Source organism: Rutilus rutilus, assembly GCF_951802725.1.
Source record: "Rutilus rutilus genome assembly, chromosome: 14".
Taxonomy (NCBI): Eukaryota; Metazoa; Chordata; class Actinopteri; order Cypriniformes; family Leuciscidae; genus Rutilus; species Rutilus rutilus.
This window is the reverse complement of record NC_140219.1, coordinates 8,537,977-8,553,663: the sequence shown is the minus strand read 5'-3', so window position 1 is coordinate 8,553,663 and position 15,687 is coordinate 8,537,977. Positions and strand designations below refer to the sequence as shown.

Sequence of the window (15,687 nt, the reverse complement as noted above, 5' to 3'; positions counted from 1 at the left end):
CAATTAGGATGAACAGTTATTCAAATTCTTATTGAAATAATTATTTTTCAGAATTTATAATCGAAAACGATCATATTATTCTTTTTTCTTCTTCTGTTTTTCATTAATCACTCGTCACTTTTGACGCTGTTCTGCCAAAACCTCACTAAACACTGTGCATCAATAACAATAATGACGCCATGGGAGCTCATAAATTGACCTTTGATATGTTCCCAACACCTTCCGCGGTCCTCCACTGTCCGCCACCCCCGTCTCAAGGCCTATACAGCAGATGGGGAGTGTGTCTATGTCTGCTCAGGGCTGCAGGCTGTTGCGCTGGCAGTAGGATAGCGAGAATTAAATATTCATGTAAAAAATGAATGGAGAACCCCTGCGCGGAGAGCGTGCCCATTTATTCAGCTCGCGCAAGCCTCATTAACCCGATGACTGGCTAGCAGGTCACGCTGATTTCCTTACCAACATTTAACATCTACCGCCTGTCTTCAAACACACACACACACACACACACACACACACACACACACACACACACACACACACACACACACTCCAACAGAGCGACAGAGAGGAATTTCAGACCTTCCCTTTGGAGTTTCAGAAAATAATTGGCTTATTCAGATAAAACAGGGTATAGTTTATCATGTCTATTCTACTGTGACTCTGTTTTGCCGTTTTTATTTTATTTAATTTTTTTATGTTCAGCAAATGCAGAAATACAAATGTCTTTTTTTAAAGTAGTCCCTTACAAATATTTGACCATAGTTGTCAAAATACCATTATTTGCCGACACTGCCACCAAAAAGAACGAACAAAATGTTGCCTAGTTTATTTTTTAAATTAAACTTTAAAAAAAAATAAAAAAAATAAATGAAGATGCTGCTAATGAGGCCCGGCAAGCATTTTTGCGTTTAAAAGACGTCAAATAGCCGTCCAAACACGTCTAGCTAAAACAAAGCAAAATTTGGACTGCATGTCAGTGCAAATTGAATAGACGTCTAACCTTAACCCAATAATAGAAGCCCAGGCTACGCATAGAACATGTCAAATAAATTAAACCAAACACCTTGTAATCACTGTTAACTTTGCTTACATGATGGAATATGTATAACAGCAAGTTATTTTGGCAAAAACGACATGTAACCAAAGTCAAGGTTATTTTGGCTAGAAGTGGGTTAGTATAGCCAGACTGTTGAAATGACAGCTATTGCTTGCTGGGATACTACATTTTTATTTCCAAAAAACATATACAGTGCACTTTTTGAAAAGGAAGAATACTTTACTATGATTTTAAAGAAGCATCAATATGGAATTTAGACATTATTATTTCCATATAGGCTACTTTTTATAAGAACTGCGCGAGGCTCGAGGAGAGCTGGCCCCTGTAAATTAAAATGATGATGTTGCTCAGTGATTAACACTGTCATGGATGAGGGGGGAAAGTGTGAAAGTTAAACGATCCCTGGACGCGTCGCAGCATATGGGAGACGTTAGTGTCGGCCTCTGACTGTGAGACGGGTGCCAGGGGACAACAGATGACTGGGCTGAAGTTTGCTACTCTATTCAACTCTCACGAAGAGCAGCCTCAGAGGGGCCACTGTCATCATACTCTCTCTCTCTCTCTTCCTTTGAGCAAAACAGTCTCGAGTCAAAAGACGTTGACTTGTACGTTAAATAAGTTTTAAAAGACAAATAAACAAGAAATAGACCTATAGAAAGCATCAGTGACTCCCTAGCCCAGCTGTTAGACGCAATGTTGACATAGTATTTTAGAAAGGCGTCTATGCTTCTCTTTACCAAATTTGATAGGCTAGCAAAATTAATGGCATGCACATACAAACAAGTAAATAAAAACACACTATAATTAAATACACAGGCAAATATAGGCTATAACTTTCAACTGCGTTTTTTAAAAGTTTCGGTAACCACAAGTTAGTTATAGCTCGCGAACAGAAGTCCCCTTCGCCTGAGGAGGTAACACGCAGTTTCCGTTCAGACGCACGCCGACACAAAATAACCCCTGTCATTGTTTATCATAGGCTATATCGAGATTATTTTTATTTTTTTACACCATAAGCACATAACATTTAAAAAAAAAAAAAAACAATGTTAAGATTTAAGTTAACTGCTGGCTTAATAATAATAATAAAAATAGATGAAAAAAGAATTAAAATAGGCTAATTGCATTAAATTATTTTCTTTAACTTTAAACAACATGGTCGTTTCGTGTTTTGTTACTGAGCGTCTCCACCTATGATTTGTCCAAATATTGTTTTGCTTCATTGCTAAATGATTTATGACGAGACTGAAGACACTTATCAGTTTTCCTGGACTTCGCTGACGACAGGTGCGACTCACGAACTGCTTTCCACCTGCTCGTTTTATTGCTGCAGATTTTACAGTTTATTTGAGAAGAACTATGACGCTGCTATGCAAGTTTCTTGCTAGATTTTATTGGATACCAATTCCGTTGCTTATCTTGAATAAAGTGGATAAGGATGTTAGATCAGGTCCTCTGAGGTTTGAGATTTGAGTTCTTCTGTATAGACTATTTATTTCTAACTTTTTAGATGCATAGGCTAATACAAGACTCAGTTTTTTATTTTTATTTTTAATTAAAACAACCCAGAAAACACACCACAAAATATGTCATGATTTAGATGTAAATAAAATAAAACATAATTTGAATTACATGCTATTTAAATCCAAAGTAGGCTAAATTAGTTAGGTTAAAGCAAATGTTACAATTTCAGTTAATTAAACTCTAATCTGTGTTGTGATCATTCTTTGGAAAATCTTCTATCACCCCAGGACATGCGAGGAAGAAAAAAACAACTCGTTATTCTATGGAAGATTGAGGAGCATTTTCTATTGGCTGTGAGCACTCAACAGGAGCATTCAGGGGAGGAGGGAGGGAGGTGATGCCACTATAAGGCCGACAAGGATCCTGTCTGAAGGTAAAGGGCCCACCCAAGGCACCAAGATTGAGTTCAGCATTCTCCATACTTGATTTTTATTTTTTTATTTTTTTTGTAGCCTACATTATATCAGCCATGACAGCAAAAACCAAACTTTTGCACTGGTCAGATGGAAAATTTCGGGGACGACCTGATGAGTTTTCTCTCTCTGAGCATCCGAGGTTGACCCGCAGTGACCCACGGGCCTGGATGACCTCCGCGACCCCCCCGTACTCATCCGCAGGCGACCACTACACTCACACGTCGGTGGATGCCGCCATGGACGAGTACATGTCTGGAGACAACAGTCCTTTGACATCGGAATCTGATCTGGGAGGATCTAAAGCACATGGGGGTTCCAAGCAAAATCCCCCCGGACCTCAAAGGCACAGACGTGTGGCCGCTAACGCGAGAGAAAGGCGGAGGATGCACGGACTGAACCGAGCGTTTGACAAACTGAGGAGCGTCATTCCGTCCTTGGAGAACGAGAAAAAACTCTCTAAGTACGACACCCTTCAGATGGCGCAGATTTACATCACAGAACTGTCCGATTTGTTGGAAGGTGTTGTGCAGTCGGATTGCAGAGATCTGAGGGATGGATGCAGCGCATCTGGCAACCATGGTAACCTTGGTCAGAGGAGTTCAGCTCAGACTTTGAGGACCAGCATCCCTTACGCAATGGACGCACCTTCTAATTTTGTTCCGGAGAAAAATGATGTCACGTTAAATGCGAGTGATGGCGAATCGTCCCATTTCAGCGACATCGAAGAAGGACAGACTGGAGGACGCTGATGGCTTTGCTGGATTGACTTCGAGACTGTGGCACTCTGATTAGCCTAATCATAATTTATTTGTCTGTGTTTTAGTAGACACTGAAGGAACCAAATAGATAGGCCCTGTTGATAATGGTTAGTTCTTCTAGACAATGCTTCATTAGGCTACTTGATTGTCAACATTTCTGAAAACTCACAAAAAAGGGAAGGAAAAAAATATATACAAGCCCTTTAATTGCACTTTAAAACAGACAATTACATAAATTTGGATTTTTTTCCATTCCACGTGTACAAAACCTTCATCAGCAATGACAAAAATGCTATTTATGTCTCTGTGATTTTTTATTACCTCAAAAGTTTAATAAAGATTTTCTTTTCATATATTCATCGGGATTGCTTCGATTCATACATTGGTTTCATCAATCTGAATGGCTGAAAAACGTTGCACTTAGCCTATTACATTTATAAAAAAAAAATATATAAAAAAAAGAGTTGTTTCATTCGGTATCACATTCCATTGATTAACCAGCGTTTGAAACAGTTTACCAAAAACTCGCTCTTTCTTTAGGTTACATAGTTTCTCCAGTAGTTGGTGACAAAGTAGCCCAAGTGTCTGTGTGTGTTGTGTGAGTCGTTTAAACGGATTTACTCAATAGATTTGTTCACGACTGAAATAAAATCGTTTAAAAAGTTACACGCTTCCCCAATGTCAACAAATCAGGTAGGCCTATGGAAGTATGACTTTTGTTGAACCTTAAAATTATCAAGACCCTAACGAGTTTCTGTAGGCCCACCACCCGTATGCCATTTCAATTGAGTCAGCATTATTGCGAACCAATTTCTTAAATTGTTTTAAACTCGACTGACTCACATGATGAGTCTCCGTTTAATCGGTCTGCACAGCAGCCTCTTTTCAGGAACGACTTGCTTCCTTCAATCAATTCGTTCACGAATGAGTTTAATCAAATAACTTCTTTGGTTTAATCAAGGGCAAGGCCACAAGGGGGCGTGTTCGTAGTAGTCCAATCAATGAACTGCTTATTCAAGGTCAGGGTTTAAAGACATGTGAGGCGCTTCAAATGGGATTCCACCAAATGAAAAAGATAACTTAAAGGATGTTTTAAAACAGTGTTTCCCAACCCTGTTAATGGTGGCACACCAACAGTACACATTTTCGAACTCTTCCTATTCAGAAAAGTCTCAACTAATCCGCTCCTTAGTAGAGACTCCAATACCAGAAATAGATGGGTCAGATAATAAGGGAGACGTCCAAAATCTATACTGTTGGTGGACCTCCATGAACAGGGAAACGCTGCATTAAAGTGATAGTTTATCCAAAAATAAATATCATTCGCCCACAAGTTGTTCCAAACCTGTAAGAGTTTCTTTCTTCTGTTGAACACAAAAGAAGATATTTTGAAAAATGTTGGTAACCAGACAGTTGGTGGTAGCCATTGACTTCAAGTCAATGGCTACCGTCAATTGTCTGGTTGCCGACATTCTTCAAAATACTTTCTTCAACAGCAGAAAGAAACTCATACAGGTTCGGAACAACTTGAGGACGAGTAAATGATTACAATTTTCAATTTTGGGTGAACTATCCCTTTAAAAGACACAGAGGCGACAACCGCACCCAACTATTTCATGCCAGCGACCAATACTAATTGGTTAGTAATACACATTTTTACAAAGACTTTTCTAATAAAATCATTTACTTTAGTATTCATATCATACAGTTTTCTCTAGATTTAATCATTAGCCTCTCTCACATATTCTGTACATTATTATTGAAAAAGTATGTGATAACTTAGCACACCCGTATAACACATATCACTTACATCAATCAGGCTAGCAATAACCTCAACTATAGACATAGAAACCTTAATCAGTCATCTCCTCATCTATATTGTCTATCTGATCGCAACTTCCCCCATGTGACCTGGAAGGAAATGGGGGTTGCATTTTGGACCGCTCTTTAAAAAGAATGTTAGAAAGGGTCTGTTTGAAGTCGACAGGGATTTCGCTTGAAGTGATCACGGGAGTTTGTTGGTCAGCGTTTGGCTGCTCTTGATCATCGTTGTTCTCAGTCTGTCTGTTCTTAAGCTTGGAGGCAAAATTCACTTTGCTATACAGATCCTCAATATTGGGTTGATCCTGCTCGGCAGTTGTCTTAGCAGTCCAGTTAGTGTAGGGAGGAGTGTCATCATCGCTGCTCTCAGAAGGTTCTTGTGATGATTTCCATTCCTTCTTTTTCTCCACAATCACATCTGTATCCGGATTCATGTGAATTCCAAAGTGTTGTGGTAGACTGGGAGGTGTTGCAACTCTTGGGAGATTAATTTTTGCTCTTGGTTTTGGTTGTGGAGATGGAAATATTACTGAATACAAAACATCATCTGGGCTACCCACAGGGCTTTTGACACAAGAAGGTGGATCTGGTAAGGAGATGTTTCTGCGTGATAGTGCTGGACATGGTCTTTGTTGATTTAAGTTAGCTGGAGGAAGCTTTTTAACATTAGGCCTGTCCCGTGGTTTGGTTTTAGGCAAGGGTGGTGGCAGTGGAGGGGCTTGTTGAGGATGGTTGAATGATGGCAGTAGCTCTTGGACATTTTGGTGTGTGAGAGCTCCTTCCATGACCCTGTGTTTTGGCTGCCCATATTTCTGCAGTGCAGGTGGGCAAGGTCTTTCCTGATTCTTGTTGACTTTAGTTTTGGGTTTTGGTGAAATTGGTGGGGCTGAAATGGCTAGTGGAAGGGGTTTGGGTGGTGGCAACCGCTCTTGGAGACTCTGGTGTACGAGAACCTCCTCAATGGTTTTGTGTATCTGCTGTCCATATTTGCATTTCAATGCTGGGAGCGGTCGCTCTTGGTTCATGCTGATTGGAGGAAGCATTTTCACCATAGACTTGTCCTGTGGTTTGCTTTTAGGCGAGGGGGGCTGAGGTGCAAACTCTTGCGGAAGAGCAGAAGCTTGTGCCAGCAGTTCTTGGACACTCTGGTGCATGATGGCCTCCTCAATGGCCCTGTGTATTTGTGACCCCTGTTTTGACAAGAAAATGAACTGACCCTCCCCAGTGTGACAGCGACGACCAGCCTCGATCATAATTCCCCCCTGAAAAGACATAAATAGTTCCAATTCAAAAACTTATATTCACTTATATTCAAAAAACTGAAACAAGAAAATAATTCTATATTTTCAATCATTAAAGATCCTCCTTACCAAAAAAATGGCAAAACATTCTGTTTCTATTCATCAAAGAATCCAGAAGAACTTTCCATTGTAAGCAGCACAATTGTTTTCAACATTGATAATTATAAGAAATGTTTCTTGAGCACCAAATCAGCATATTAGAATGATTTCTGAAGGATCATTTGACACTTTCACAGAAATAAATATTAAAATATATATATATTTTATTTTTTTTATCAACTAAATGCAATTTTTGTGAGCATAAGGGCCCATTTACACGACACCATTTTTATTTCAAAACAGATTTTGTTTTATTGCGTTTAGGCCATTCATTTACATGAGAACTGCGTTTTGAAAGATTTTGAAAACGGGAATCAAAAGTGTATGTTTTTAAAAACGATACTGTTATCGTCTCCATGTAAACAACAAAAATGCAAATTTGAAAACGGTGACGTGCGCATTACGTGTTTAGTCTATAGGCACATAGTGTTTCTTCACAAAGTGAAATTGCCAACTACTGGCCTGACAGCAGAATACAGCATTTTAGTCGTTATCGCGGATCATTTTGACAAAGTTGTCATCTGTACGCAAAAAATGCAAAGGAAAAACTTCAGTTTTTAGTACATCGTCGTCGTGTAAACGTGCCCTAAGACAGTGGTTTTCAATCATGGTCCTTTAGGGATATATACATATGTGTATATGGGTCAATGACGTTACCTAAATTTTCTGTCCGATTGCATTTTTTCAGGCAAAAACGGGTTAAAATGCATAAAAAGATACTGCATATTTGAAGTACCTCTCCCATGTATGTACTCACTTTAACTCATCAAAAACCTTTACTTAATTATTTTTTTTTTTTGTTATTTAAAGTGTCAAAACATCATGTGGTGCGACCGTCCGGCCATAACTTCTGTTTTGAAAACGTCTTTGAAATTACTCTGAATTTATTCAAATTTATTTTCTGCACTATTTGGCATGATTTCCAAAATGTTTTGTAATCCTTTAAAAAAATTCAAAGCATTTGTATTTATATTTCCATCATAATATACAAACAAACTTTGTCCGATGATGTCCATTTTATGAAATATCATGTGGTGTGACCATCAAGGAACTACCATTTTGGGACTTTAATGTTGAAAACTATTCAAACACAGGACGTTACATCATATACCAATTTACCAAGGACCCATGGAAGCAGCAAGCAGGTTTGTAATTCTCTCAAATTGGAAAAAAAATAAACCTTTGTAATGGTTGGTATGTAGTTGCCAAATTTGGATGTCATGTGGTATGACCTAAAAAAACTATTGACCCCAAATGTTACCTGTATACAATAATTTTATGAAATAATTTATATCTATTACATTATTATTTGTTAGAAAGAAATTCTATGTCAAGTTAAAAGAAATGGTGCACTTGTGTTTTTGATGTGATTTTTATTTTTTAAAAAAAGTTTATGTTCAGGAAAATTCTGTGAAATTTGTATGAAATCTGGTTTAAATCAATTTTTTTGTATAAAATGTATTGTTCATTGATCTCTTTAAATAGATTTTTAACTATATAAGGTCTTCGTGTCATTTGGAGCGACCACTTATCATTTGGTGCGACCAATAAAAGCAATCGCTGTATTAAATGTAAAATAAAATATCTTATTTTTGTGGCTGAAATATGAATCACTGATACAGTATGCTTTAGTAAATGATATTTTTAAAACATTTATATCAGTTTTATGTGATTTACAGGAAAAGTAAGTCTGTTAACTAGATTTAAGAAGGCAACTCGGAAATTATAGAACAAAAAACGAGATCATTATTTACAAAAACTCAAAAGAAATGCAAAACTTGGTTTCTAAACACTTTAATTACTAAGAACTTGTAAAAAAAATGTTTAAGCATGTTAAGGAAATTAATTAATTTTAAGATAAATCACAGTCGCACCACATGACATTTTTTAAGGCTACGGACAATTCATCTAGATGAAAAAACACTAAAATCACTTAAAGTGAATTTTTTTTTATGAATTTAGGTGTACACAACATCCTTAATGTTTGAACAATTGCAACAGATATTATTATTTTTTGTATTTTAAAATTGACCTGTCGAAAATCCTTATACGTCATTGACCCATATACATATGTTTTTATATAACAATTTATATAAGCAAAAATGTTGAGTCAGAGGGTTACATATCTCTTTATTCCTCATAAAGCACCTTGACTTGGCCAAATCTCCGGAGGAGCCTGTAGGGCCAGCTGTAGATGGACTGTCCGGTCTTGAGGTCCAGCAGGCAAATAGCCTCTTTCTCAGAAGACAGCAGGTATGAACCAGACATCCTACACCTCTTAGACGCATCTGTGGTCTGCACTGTCACCTGGAACTGGCCTGTGGGGTGGAATTCATAAAAACATCAAACCAAAGTCTCTCTGGACAAACCCTGTGATGTCAGACCTCTGGAATAAAAGACTAAATCAAATATATTTTACTGGGGTGGCCAAGACTTATGAAGTAGTGAAATTGATTACATGAATAATTTGCCTAAAAGCAATCTTAAATCTTGATCAATAGGAAAGAAATATCTTTAAAAAAACAAAAAAAACAGGCTGCATACTAAGTGCATCCAACTTCACCAAAATATTTTATATGTATGAATATAGCTTGAATGTAACTCACACCCTTGCCTCATTTAGTATACGAGGATCTATGAATATGCACATTCAGCACTATTTCTGGATAACTATAGTACATTTAATACTAAATTCGTTTTTCCAATTTAACACACGTTAAGTATACCAATTTAGTATGTTAAAAGTACAATTGCAGGGTATTCATATTAAGTACATACTGAAAATATGTAAATGTATTTGTAGTATACTTAGCATAATTAATTTTTCTTTAGGGTATGTACTGAGGGCCCTTAGTTTCTAACACCTTTTATGCACACATAGATCTATAGTCCAACAGCAATACATCTGTCTGGCTCAAAAACAGATTTCAGATAACCGTTACTTCGTGTTTCATAGAATTTGCGTTATCAGTGTTGCAAGTCATCTTGAGAATGACCACCAGTTTCTCTGAGACTAGACTTCTTATCATTTATATTTAACTGTTATTTAACGCATCTCTGGGTGAATATTTTAATACTAAGAAAATGGGGAAAACTAGGAATGTGTTGCATAATATTTATTTATGAGAAAGAGGAAGGTAAATCAAAAATGTTTTAAGTAAAATTTACAAGTTAATAAAACAAGACCTGTAACTTCTCACCAGACTACTTCTAAATAAGACAGAAATATGTCAAGATGCTGAAACGAACAGCAAGATATGATGCAACACCAAAGACGGCCATCTGCATGAGTAGATGACGAGACTTACTGTTCAAAGATAAGGAGATAAAACAATATTTTGACACTTTTTAAAACTTTTTCATTTATCTACCGCAATAACGTCTTCATTTTGGGATTTTTCTCAGCAAAAAATATTGATCTATGCCATTGTTTGTGAATAATTTTATTAATGAATCATCATATCATGTAATGTAATTCAATTACATTTTTTAAATGCTTGACAACCCTAATGACTGCCTCTGTTTATCAAATAATATGTGTGAGAGTGATTATTTCTGTGCTCTTTTCTTATTATTTTAGACCTAAATATAGATACAGGACCACATAATGGAAACAAGTACGTCTGCATCATTAAAACACATCCTCTTGTTTAACTGAAACAAACAGTTGGTTACACCTAGTTTAACAGTAGCTAATCGTTATCATGGTTCTGGATCAGGCTTCGCTTATAGCGAGGTGTATTTTCAGACCCCAGTCTCACCTGCTCCCCAGGTGGAGTACACTTGATTATCAACCAGTGGCATGTATTTATCTTTCTGGACTTTCCTGGCATCTTCAGATCTTTGGGGTTTCTAAAAAAAAAAATAAGGCAGTTGATAGCAATGTACATTAGTAATTCCTCTTTTTATGCTATCAATCTTTGAAAAGAACAATCTTGTGCAATCATAAACTCAAAGGTGTGGTTCTCAACACTTCCTCTGTGACAGGCGAGCTGTTGTGAGAAGCTGTACCTTAAAAACTGTTTGTCATAATAGATGTGTTGACTTTAGTCACTTTAGTACTTGGGAAAATGTACTTCCAATCAATGATGATTTGCTTTATGAGGGCTTACAAGAAAGATGCAACTAAAATGATTCAATTAACTGCTTGATTTTCCAACACTTCATCTCTTGCTTCTGCCGAAAAGTTGGTTAATGACTAGCTTTGATATGAGACAAAATGTTGCGTTAACTAGTTTAGGGTATCGGACAAACTTGCTGTTGCCTGGTTTTAGGTGTCAGACAAAACTTGTACTGTTTTTGATACGAATGGATCAAAACGGATAACTTCTGAGAGGAGACTGGATTCTATGATATGTTCCTAGATCAAAATCCTTGTTCGTAGTTGCTTGAACAATTTATCAATAATATATTTGAATAATTTCCCTTTGATTTTAGCAGTGGGTCATAACTAAAAAAAAGGCAACATATCACACTCAACTTTTTAACTTGATGCAACTAATTCACTCCAATTGAACTAAAATACTTTTATTTATCTAATGAGCTACAGTAGTCTTTTGGACTTAAAACTTAACTTAAAAAAAAAAACTAGTTGAGCCAGCTTGGAAAAAAAATAAAGTCAACCTATCACACTCAACTTTTTAGGTTAACTCAAATAATTAGCTCCGGTTGAGCCAACTTAAAAACGTTTGCTCATCTAATTAGTAAAGTAGTCTTTTGAACTTAAAAATTCTTGTCAAGGCAACTATAGAATGTTTTGCATTTAACAATGCAAGCAGCTCCAATCCTTGTTTTTCATATCCATGATTTTCAAAGATAACTTCATGACATGAAAATTGTTTGCCTCTTAAAACCAGAGTAACACCCAGGCAAATATATTGCATACAAAAGTTGCAATGAGATGTACAAGTTTTTGTAGCTCAAACACTCCATAATGGTGCTAGCAATGCCAAGGTCATGGGTTTGATTCCCATAGAATGCATGACCAAATGAAATGTATAGCCTACCTTGAATGCAATGTAAGTCGCGTTGAATAAAAGCATCAGCCAAATATGTAAATTAAATGTAATTGTCAAAGTTAAGGTTAAATTTGACAGGAATGTTTGACCCTAGAACACATTGTACTTTGCCAAATCCTCATACCTGAAATGCTAGCTGGCACAGAACAGAGATCCAGTCCTCTCGAGTGGGAGCAGCGATGGTGTAGGTGCATGAGGTGGTGTTTAAAAAGAAGGCAGAGCAATCCGTGGGACAGCTCTCTCCTGGGGCCGGGGTGATGCTCAGACAGTCTGTCAGGCGAATCACCCGTTTGTCCGTCTTCCTGAGCCCCGCAGGCCTCGCAATGGCAAACCCCTTCAGACCCCCTCCATCACGCATGTCGTACAGCTCCATGCGACCAATCCCTACAGGGCTGGGCTCAAACAGAATCAGCCAGGATTTCCGCCATATCTTCTGCAAGACAGAGGCAAAGACAGAGTAAGGAAAATGAATTATTTTGTGGCATAACTCGGCATGTGGAAGGGTTTATCAGACTGTCTGGTTCAGTGCTCCTCCACTGGGACTGGTTAGTATCTGGGAGAGCATGCCAGAGGCGGCAGCAGAAGTTATGAAAAGTTGCTTCGTTTAATCTCATATGCATGATTCATAGCCGTTAAACGCTACCATGAAGATGGAAGTACCTCAGGTGGTTACCAGCTGCTGTTTCCCTTCTATATTAATAATGTACAGTTGAATATTTCTGACCACCTATAATTCCCAAGGCTAGTTGTAAATAATTAAAGGGATGCTTTAATGCTGTTATAACTGTGATTAGCAATGATTTTCCTTTCCATTACTTCCTATCTAATAAATTGTAATTACTTTAAAGGAGTAGTTCACCTGAAAACAATAATTCTGTCATCATTTACTCACCCTCATGTTGTTCCATCCAAACCTGTAAGACTTTTTCTTCTCCAGAACACAAAAGATGATATTTTGAAGAACGTTGGTAACCAAACAACATTGGAGACCATTCACTTACATTGTATGGATTAAAAAAAAAAACTCTGCAGGTTTGGAATGAAATGAGGGCAAGAGTAAATGATTAAAAAATGATTTAATCTCCCTTTAAATCTGTTGATATTGATGTGATTTGCCAGACATTTTTTTAATCAAAGTGATCACATTTTATCAGTATGTGTGTTCCCATGCAAGTTTAACCCATGACCTCGGCCTGGCTAACTTCACACTCAAGCAATAAACTATAAAATATACTATTAAATAATATAAGTAATATAAAATGCATAAAAACGAATGCATAAGATATAATAGTAGTACTAATACTAGAATTCAAATAATTAATACAATTAAAGCCACACAATTTCCACATGTGTAAGTGTTAAATTATAATTTTCAATGAACAACCTTACCTTCCCAAACTTGACCCCCTGCAAAAAGAGCGGTCCCTCTTTAGAGATTACGTCCATTGTGCTAGTTTGCCTCTAAGTGCTCCTGTCCAGTTCCTGTATTTTCTACAGAAGGTGACAAAACAGAGAGAGAGAGAGAGCGAGAGAGAGCGAGAGCGAGAGAGAGCGAGAGAGAGAGAGAGAGAGAGAGAGAGAGAGAGAGAGAGAGAGAGAGAGAGAGAGACGTGTATGATGCTAAATTTGATAGTAATCGTGCTTCAGTGAGGTTAGGGGTCACGTCATTTGCCACCAAGAAGACTAAAAATGGTCCGGACTGGTTTCCTACAAACGCTGAGACCTTTACATTGACGTGCTTTTTTATTAACAATCAGCCAAGCTTGGTCATAAACAGGACGTTGCAAAGAGATGTAATCAGATACTCAAAGTAATCTCTAAGAAGAATTTTATTTGCAGTTTGCATTATAAAACGAAGAGCATGAATTGACGTTCATATATTTACACTGGATGTGTAGCAAACAAACAATTAACGGTCAGAAACATGCCTGAGTGGATTTCAGATAAATACTTTAACACTGCAGCTGTTACATAATTACATGAACATCAATATAGAGCAAAACCTGCTGAAAACTCACTACCTTTAATATATTTTTTACTTCTACAAAGCTGTATTTTTGACTGTATTTTGCAACAAAAGGTTCACTGAAATGAATGAAACAATGTACAGTTCCATGAATAATACATTTTGTACAAAATGACATAAAAACATAACACCGAAGCCTCTCTCAATGAAGAATTTAACGTCGAAGGAGTAGACAGCATTAAAAATCCATGGAGCTGTTGGCCAAGTAGTCTTTGCGGCCGATGTTGGTGACCTGTTTTGTCTGCATGGCCTCCAACTTGGGACAATCTGTGATCCTGTGGCCCAAACCGCCACAAAATGTACAGCCTCTCTCTCCTAGAAATAAAAAGCAGAAGTTAAAAATGCCTTTATCTTGTACTTTTGCACAATCAAGCAAATGTTGCAACAATGTTGTACATGTAAGCTATATTAGCTTGTTTCAGCAATAAGTATGTAATATGTACCTCCAATATCCAGCATCGTCTCGTCTCCCGTTTGGAGGACCTGCAGTACAGGAGGAACCTTCTGTTTGGCTTCAACCAAAAGAGCTTTCAGATCCATCAGCACAGACTCATCTATGAAATGAAAAACAAGAGTTTAGATGCACAATAACATCTATACAGTATATTTTTGGAAATAATTATTCATTGATTGTGGTAATTTTATTTCGTAAGAAGCAACGATACAGTAAATAAAAATGAAAGAGAAAGATCAACCTATAAAAAAAAAAAACTTACCACATCCTTTGTTGATAAATGTTGTTGCTATTCCTGTCTTTCCAGATCGACCTGTTCTGCCTATTCGGTGGACTGTGGAATAAATGTGTCACACATTTCATGTAAACATGAAAAAGTTATATTATGCTGGAGCTTTCATCGTAACTAACTACTTTTCTGAATCATTTTTGCAATGACATTTAATAAGCTAATTTCATAAACTTTTGTCAATTGTGAAAGGAGTGCTTATACTACCGTTATTTAAAATAAATGCCACTTGTTTTGACATTTTGTTATCTAAAACACATTCCTACATGTGTGGCTTCTAAATACGTTTTGAACTGTATGAACCATATTAAATACTAGTTTGTTCAAAAGTTTGTCTTATGCTCAACAAGGCTGATTAAAAATACTGTAAAACATCTGAAATTTTATTACAATATAAATTAATTTGTTTTCTGTTTTAATATATTTTCAAATTAACATATCAGTGTTGAAAACAGTTGTGCTGTGTCACATTTTTGATGAATAGAAAGATAAACAGAACAGCATTTATTTGAAATATAAATCTTTAGAAGTATTATAAATGTATTTTCATGTCCCTTTAGATATTTTTATGCACATAAAAAACATTTATATATATATATAAAAAATATATTTAAATAAATCATTTGAACACCTACCATAGTTCTCAATCTCCTCTGGCATGTCATAATTGACTACATGCTGGATAGCTGGGAAATCCAGACCCTTCGAAGCAACATCAGTAGCCACTAAGACGTCTTTCTTTCCCTCTTTGAATGCTTCAATGGCTTTCGTTCTCTCTTCTTGGTCTAAAAAGCACAATTGAGGAGTGTGTTGCTGAACTGTATGATCTGTTTACTTTTGTGCTGAGCAGTCACATTTATAACAGACAATTAGATATTTTAGGTAACGTGAACAGCATTAGCTAGTGCGTATGATCAGTGTCAA

General features: G+C 36.8%; 3 protein-coding genes across 3 annotated transcripts in view; 1 reads left to right on the top strand and 2 right to left on the bottom strand.

Annotated features, from left to right (window-relative positions):
- Window positions 1-2,906: 2,906 nt before the first annotated feature.
- atoh1b (atonal bHLH transcription factor 1b) lies at window positions 2,907-3,980 on the top strand. The gene has a single exon (XM_084430287.1). It carries the CDS (start codon window positions 3,051-3,053, stop codon window positions 3,744-3,746), a length of 696 nt encoding a protein of 231 aa, XP_084286413.1. The 5' UTR covers window positions 2,907-3,050; the 3' UTR covers window positions 3,747-3,980.
- A 1,492-nt stretch (window positions 3,981-5,472) lies between these two features.
- On the bottom strand, window positions 5,473-13,542 carry dok3 (docking protein 3). The gene is made up of 5 exons (XM_084430285.1): window positions 13,384-13,542; window positions 12,119-12,427; window positions 10,738-10,828; window positions 9,125-9,294; window positions 5,473-6,838 (listed from the first exon to the last, which is right to left on the bottom strand). Exons 1-5 carry the CDS (start codon window positions 13,438-13,440, stop codon window positions 5,609-5,611), a joined length of 1,857 nt encoding a protein of 618 aa, XP_084286411.1. The 5' UTR covers window positions 13,441-13,542; the 3' UTR covers window positions 5,473-5,608.
- A 263-nt stretch (window positions 13,543-13,805) lies between these two features.
- Window positions 13,806-15,687, bottom strand: part of ddx41 (DEAD (Asp-Glu-Ala-Asp) box polypeptide 41) — a 7,985-nt gene continuing 6,103 nt past the window's right edge. Inside the window, exons 14-17 of the mRNA XM_084430286.1 lie at window positions 15,399-15,548; window positions 14,737-14,808; window positions 14,464-14,574; window positions 13,806-14,335 (exon numbers count right to left, since the gene is read on the bottom strand). Coding sequence (XP_084286412.1) covers window positions 14,199-14,335; window positions 14,464-14,574; window positions 14,737-14,808; window positions 15,399-15,548 — 470 coding nt within the window. The 3' untranslated portion in view covers window positions 13,806-14,198. The remainder of the gene's footprint in view (window positions 14,336-14,463; window positions 14,575-14,736; window positions 14,809-15,398; window positions 15,549-15,687) is intronic.